The sequence below is a fragment of the Arachis duranensis genome, chromosome 3, assembly GCF_000817695.3.
Source record: "Arachis duranensis cultivar V14167 chromosome 3, aradu.V14167.gnm2.J7QH, whole genome shotgun sequence".
NCBI classification, from domain to species: Eukaryota; Viridiplantae; Streptophyta; class Magnoliopsida; order Fabales; family Fabaceae; genus Arachis; species Arachis duranensis.
The window spans coordinates 9,526,938-9,534,645 of NC_029774.3; the positions used below are offsets into that span (position 1 = coordinate 9,526,938).

Consider the following 7,708-nt stretch of genomic DNA (forward strand, 5'->3'; position numbering starts at 1 on the left):
AAAGCCAAGAGAGGAAAAGAATGGCACAAAGTGGCTAACATTACACACATCCAAATTGATCACCAAGTACTCTCTTGGCAAAATGGGCTTGCACATCCCTGAAGATTATATACACACACGCACAGAGAGAGAGAGAGAGAGAGAGAGATGACAGGCACTTGTTGTAAGTTCATAGATCATTATTCTGGGATATATCATCCATGACTAGCTATTTCACCCCATGTTTATCGTTCACTTATTTATATGTTCAGATCACTGATATATTAGCATGAATAAGTTACTTTAATAAAATAAATGACAATCAAAATTACTTATATACAACTTTCACAAAAGGATTACTCATATCTATTTTTTTATAATTCTATATAAACCATTACAGGGCGTAACTGTTTACAAAAAAATAACAAAAACTGTTGTAGGCTGCTACGCAGTTTTCATATAGCACCTGAATGATTAAAAACCGCTATAGCATGTAGCGATTTCTGAAGGAGGTGAAGTAAGCATAAACCACTGAGGCAACAGCAGTTTATGTTAATATATTCTCCAGGGTAATTTGCTACTGCTACAAGCAGATTATACACATGTTTACAAGAGGTACATGGACAACAAGTATCTTCTTTTTTATGTTGTTTTGGGTATAGAGAATTTGTTTTAGTTTTTTACCATATCATAATATCATTTATTCGAGTAGGCCAAAAACTAATCTATTGCTATGACTAATCTATTGTCATAGACAAGACCGAAATTTAAATCTCTAATATTAATGAGTTAACAATGAGACCAACCTAAATTAATTTGTGATGTGAATTAAAATTAAGTTATTTTATTAAATTTTTTTATAATAGACCTACTACTTTAAATAAAAATAAAATAAAATAAATTTTAATTTAATCTACAAAATAAATTATATAATTTACTATTTTTTATAGTACAACATATTCTAGACTCTAACAAAATATACATGAGACACATTTTATATTTATTTTTTATTTTCACCTACCATATTATATACAATAAAAGTTTAGACCTTGTTGTATTATAAAAAAAATAGTTTAGGGATATATTTGATGTAAATCGAAAATTTATAGAACAAAATTGAAACAAAAATAAAACTTAGAGATATTTTTAAAATTTTTATCAAATTTCATGAACAAAAAATATACTTTACCCTTTTATTAATTATTTTTTAAATAAAACATAAAATAATTATAGCTCAATAGTTAAAAATCTATATAGATTATAAACTTTGTGTGAACCAAGTTCGATTTTGTATTATAATTGTATATTAAAAGAAAAATACAAATTAAATAAATAATATAAAATAAAATAATTTATTTTATAAATTAAATTAAAATTTTATTTTATTTTTATTTAAAATAGTAGGTCCATTATAAAAAAATTTAATAAAATAACTTAATTTTAATTTATGTCACAAATTAATCAAGTTAGATTGATGATCTAGTGTTTACCTCATTAAGTCATAGGCATAAATTAGTTCCCGGCCTACTCCAACTAAAAATACAGTAAAAAATTAAAACAAAATTTATATACCCAAAATTAAAACAATCCTCTCAACTTTTGATTTAACTCTTTCTCCTTCACCAAAGGATCAATGAACTGTTTGTAATCTATTCTTAATATATAAAAGTAGATACATAAGTATGTACTACATTACTTTTGAGATATTTTTTTTCTCCTACTAATGTCATGTCAGCAATATTGTTTACTTGTCACAATAAATTGAATTCATATTCCTATATTTATTATATCTTTCTGTTATAAACAATACAATAAATTTATAACCGCAATAATTAATTTATTAATTTTTATAAATAACTCACTAAAGGTAATAAATATCGATATTACCAATGTCATAATAATATTATTAATCATAATAAATTTTACGTTATAAGTATTTAAATTCCATACCATTTAAACTACATATATAAGTCTCTTATCACTATTCCTTCACATAACATCGAATTTAGCACAAGAAATTTATTTTCGAACTGCACATTTCAAACTTACTCAATAGAGCATCATTCTTTCAGCAGAACGACTAGAAATCGAATAATTATACAAGATCTAATGGTCATGCAATGAGAATTTGATGATCAGGTATGACAAAAAAAATCACAACATGCATCATACATTCATACTTACTCAAATTCCATATACCTAATGATAATATAAATTGAATATTGGAATAGGAAAAGATCTTCATAATTTTAGCAACTATAAAGGAAATTGATGATAAATTAAGATGGAACTATGTTAAATGTAAAAAGTGTGAGAAGAAAGCATATAAAAAAAAGAAACAACTACATTTGTGGCACATATAATCAAACACCACAATATCCAACAATAAGGTAACTCTATATACTTTTCATAATCTCATCTATCAAATTATTAGTTGCTAACCCAATACTTATTTTAGGTTCAGAATTCAATTAAAGGTTTCAGATCAAAGTGTTACAACAACTTTTGTACTATTTGATGGCGACGCAAAACACTTATTGGGCACAACTACTTCAAATCTAATAACATTTCAGAAAAATAATAACATTGAAACACTACCCAATCAAGAGATTAAGGAGAAAGAAAACCATACAAATTCAAGACACATCTTCCGAAGAAGAACATACATACAAAGATGGAACCAAATAACATAATAGAAAGTGCATCAAATTCAACAATTCCTAAAAAATATGTCTTCACAAGAACCTACGACAAAAGGAAGAAAACAGCAACTCTAACAACCAACAAAAAAAAGGAGGACGAGTGCCACATAAGATGACTAAGTCCATCAACTAAAACAAATATAAAAATCAAACCACCAAATAAAAATGTCACTTTGTATAACTCCAACATCCAAATCTTTTGTACTACAAATTATTTAAAATAAAACACCTTTTAAATTTAACTTCAATTTATACATATTTAATTTATTTCTACAAAACATAACAGTTTTTAAAATTTATTATATACTATCATTAATTTACCGTCCAGCGCATCGCGCGGATCTTATTCTAGTTATATTAATTAGTTATATAGTGTTTTTATTGTTTATATATTTGTTCGGCATTCATTTGCTGTCCTGGACGCGTGTCTGGGTCAGCAAATGAATGTCTCGCACCCGACCGTTCGGATCGGGTGTTTAGTGGGTCGGGTCGGCCCATGTACCCTTTGGGCCGGGCCATAACAGTGTCCCTGACGCACCAGCAATAGTCGTGGGGGTTGTTGGTGGCGTGTTGTTTCTCCTTTCACGCATTGTCTCCAGGTCAGCCATCCGTGTGTTTGTTGCTAGGGTGCATCATTCGCCGTGCATTAAATGCTCATAATGGGTTAGAAAATTCTGCGGGCAAAGACCATTTTTCCCCTAGTCTTTTCGCACCTCTTGAGTGGCAGTTATAAATAGTTTGCACTTGTTTTCCTCTCCCATTTTTGCTTCTCCTATCTTCATCTTCTTCTCTCCCAAGTATCCCAGAGCATCATTTTTGCATCCCTGTGCATTTCTTTCTCTTTCAGGTCTTCGCAACTACTCCAGGTAAATGTTAATTCCTTTTCTTTCTGCTTCAGGGTCCTTTTTTCTTCATCATTGGTTTTTCTACATGTTTGCTGCCTGTTTGATTAGCATGCTAGATGGCTTAGCGTTAAGTAGATGCGTTAGGGGGGTTACTATTCCAGGGTATTAGCTTTCTTTACTTGGATTGTGTTTTAGCCATGCTTGATCTTAGTTGCTGAATAGGCTAAGTGTAGTTTCTGGGATCTTCCGAGCTCCCGACCTTGTAGACTAATCGAGTGGTACCCCCACTGTAGGTATGCCTCACGTCGTCTCACGAGCTTCTACCTCCATCGCGGGTTACGACCCATATGCTTGGGTTGTTTCCGACGTGAAGGACTCTCCAAACCAGATGGGTGAGGAGGAGCTTACCAAATTCCGTCAAGCCGAGTACTTGTGCGGGGGACTGACGAGGTGGCCAACTACGACGTTTTTGTCCCTGCCCCCAACAAACGGTTATACGAAATTAATTTTCACTCTCCCCGGGTTACCAATTGGATCTGGTTTTATAAGGCCAAGTTCACCCAAGTGGGGGTTTGCATTCCCTTTTTTCGCTTTTCAAATGGCGCTCCTTGGTCGGATCTCCGTGGCACCGTCGCAGCTGCATCCGAACAGTTGGGCTTCCATCCGCTGTTTCGAGATGGTGTGTGAATATCTGGAGCTGCCGGTATCCGTTGATGTTTTTCTTTATTTCTTCAACCTCACGAATCCTTCCAAGGAATGGAGGGCGAGAAAAGGGTTCATGTCCTTCCAATCTGCCCAGGGTCGGAGGATCTTCGGCTTGTTCGAGGACTCTTATCATGAGTTTAAGGATAAGTACTTTAAGGTGCATCCAGTCAAAGGCCGCCATCCCTTTTGGTTGTCGTTAGAAGGAGAACGCCTCATCCCGACGTATTGGAGTTTCGGGGGACTAATACCTTCATCAAGGTGACTTACAAGGGAATGTCTGTTGTGGACAGAAAAGTCGCCGACGTGTTGTTGGCCATTTTTGGGCGGAATCATGTGAATTTCCACCTCCTTATGGGTGACCAGGAGGTCGCTTTGACTTGTACTTATTGCATTACTATTGCTTTGATTCGTTATACCGATTTCACGACTAACTTGTGAATTTTGTTTCTCTGTTACAGTGGAGATGTCTGCCTCGGTGACAAGGCTTAAGGGTTTATACAAGACTTTCTTGGAGGAAAGCGATGAAGAGAAAGCTGTCGGGAAGCCAGAGGTCCCTCCTGAAAACAAGGAAGATCAGATGCCTTCTCCTTGTGACACCATGATGTCGGAGAAGAATTTCGACGGGGCGCATGTTTCTCCTATTCACGGGGAGGGGACCATCGCCGGGCACTTGCCTCCACTCAACAAGGCGAGGATGATGACTTGACGATTGTCCCTACCCCCAAGAGGCAAAGGTCATCCTCCAGCCTTAAAGGGGTTCTCACCGTGATGGAGAGGAACTTTGATGCCGGGACTTTCATAGATGGCCAGCTGCTTCCCGGTACGGAGGAATATTTTCTTGGTACCGACCTTGCCGGGCAGGCTAGGTGGATGTACCATACCCTTCTCCGTGGTGCTGCTATAGCTCGGAAGGCCGAGTTCGAGTTGTCGGGGATGCAGTCGCTGCGCAGGAAGCTCGACACTACTTCCAAGGCCAATAATGAGCTTAAGACTCAAGTTGGAACGCTTCGGGAGCAGCTGTCCAAGGCGGGGGAGAAGTTTAAGGCTGCCGAGGAGAAGGTTGCGTCCTCCGAGGAAAAATTGAAGATCTCTGACACTACCGTTTCCCGTTTAACCGAGCGGGAAATTACTCTCGAGAGCCAACTCAATGCCGCACAAGGTCGCAGAGAGCAAGGAAAGAGCGCGATCTTCATGACTGAGGAGGCTCTTAAGGCTCAGGTGAAGATCGTGGCTCCCGACTTTGACACGTCGGCAATTGGGATTTTCAAAACGATCAAGGATGGCAAAATTATTGATATGCCCAAAAAGTGAACTCTTGTACCTTATGCTTTTGTATGGATTTGTGGTTTTGTTGTAGAATTTGTGAAACTTATTTTGTTATACTTTAGTGGTCGCTTGGTCGACTTGTGATTACCATCTTTATCTGCTTGTCTGGTAGCATTTTTGTTTTGTTTGGTTACCGTTTTGTCGGTGTAGGCTTGTCGCTCGTGTTTGTTTACCGTTATGTTGGTATTACCGTTATGTTGGTATCTTTGGAGTCGTGGCTTTGCTATTGTCGTGGCCGTTTGTTATAGCTTTAATTTGGTTAGCTCCCGGGGTGCCGTATTGTTGTCCCGTTTACCATACGTTATGAGGGACATGTTGTTGTGGGACGCATAATTGGGGAAGAGTAAATGGAAAAATTTGCTAAGTAAACATTAATCGACAGTTAAACAAGTCAATAGCCATGATAAGCCCTTAACATTAGTAAATCATCGAGCTCGTCAGACCGCCTAGCCGGCGTGCTTGAGCTAGGAATAAAATCTTCTCAAGTTACCTGCATTCCATGTTCTCAGGATTTCCTTACCGTCGAGCTTCTCCAATTTTTAGGCGCCTTTGCCGAGCACTTCTTTGACCCTGTAGGGGCCTTCCCAGTTTGCCGCCAGTTTTCCTTCCCTTTGGGTCGGTAGCCCGATGTTGTTGCGTCGCAAGACGAGATCGTTTTCTTCAAATTCCCACCTGAGCATTTTGGCGTTATAGCATAGGGCTATTCTTTGCTTCAGTGCTACTTCTGTCAAATGGTCCATCTCCCTGGCCTCATCCACCAGGTCCTTCTCTACTGCCTCTTCTACTCCCTTCAGAAGTAACAGCGGGCTCAGTTCGCCGATCTCCACGGGTATCATCGCGTCCACCCCGTACATCAGGCGAAAGGGGGTTTCTCCTGTGGAGGACTGCTCGGTTGTTCGGTAAGACCAAAGGACCGAGGTGAGTTCGTCGGCTCATGCACCTTTTTTATTATCCAGCCGCTTTTTTAGGCCCAACAAGATGACCTTATTTGCGGACTCGACTTGTCCATTCGTCTGGGAGTGCTCTACCGAAGAGAATTTCTATTTTATACCTAGACCGGTAAGGAATTCTATGAACTTTTTGTTAGTGAATTGCATCTCGTTATCTGAGATGACGACTTTCGGGATGCCGAATCGAGTTATCACTACCTCCACATGAACTTTCTACAATTGGATAAGGATATGCTGGCCAGTGGTTCAGCCTCTATCCATTTGGTGTAGTAGTCGATGGCAACTATGAGGTATTTGACTTGCCCTGGGCTAACCGGGAAAGGGCCTAGTAGGTCGACTCCCCATTGTGCGAAAGGTCAGGAGGATGTCAATAGGCTTAACTCGGTTGCCAATGCTTTGTAGAAGTTGGCGTTCTCTTGGCACTTGACGCATTTCCTTACGAATTCTTTGGAGTCCATCATCATCGATGGCCAGTAATATTTAGCTCGGATGAGCTTTCTGGCTAGGGCTTTGCCCCCGATGTGGTGACCACAGCACCCCTCATGGACCTCTCTGAGCACGTAGTTCGTTTGGTCGGGATGCAGGCACTTCAGTAGGGGCTGGCTGAGTCCCTTTTTGAACAGCTGCCCCTGTATAACCGCATATTTGGCTGCCTCCCTTCTCAATGCTTTAGCTGCCTTCTCATCGTCGGGGAGTTTGCCGTTTTTCAGGAAATCAGTGATGGGGTCCATCCAGGAGGGGCCTATCTTTGTCAAGTGGAGGGCAACCGCTGGTTCCTTTACCATGCCCTGAATGAGAGATCGGTTGCCAGCTCCTAGTTTCGTGCTTGCTAGATGGATAGGAGGTCTGCCCGTGTGTTCCTTTCCCTCGGAACGTGTTGGATCGTGACCTCCTCAAACTGCTTGCTCAATTCTCTGACCTTCTCCAAGTACTTCTGCAACTGGGAGTCTCTGGCTTGGTAGCTTCTATTCACTTGTGAGGTAACGACCTGTGAGTCACTACACACTTCCAGCCTCGCCGCCCCGACTTCCCGAGCTAGGGTTAAGCCTGCCAAGAGGGCATCGTACTCCGTTTGGTTGTTCGAAACGGGGAACTCAAACTTGATCGATTGTTTATATATGACCCCAGCAGGGCTTTCCAAGATGACCCCGGCACCTCCAGACGTTTGGTTGGAGGCCCCGTCCACATGGAGCCTCCACCG

General features: G+C 39.6%; 1 protein-coding gene across 1 annotated transcript; it reads right to left on the bottom strand.

Moving 5' to 3' along the window:
- Positions 1–6,863: 6,863 nt before the first annotated feature.
- LOC107477505 (uncharacterized) lies at positions 6,864–7,292 on the bottom strand. Its single transcript, XM_016097542.1, has one exon. The coding sequence runs from the start codon at positions 7,290–7,292 to the stop codon at positions 6,864–6,866; it is 429 nt and encodes a 142-aa protein (XP_015953028.1).
- Between the last annotated feature and the right edge of the window lie 416 nt (positions 7,293–7,708).

Excerpts from the sequence above, each read along its gene's own strand:
- LOC107477505 (XM_016097542.1), bottom strand. The coding sequence starts at position 7,292 with ATGGTAAAGGAACCAGCGGTTGCCCTCCACTTGACAAAGATAGGCCCC.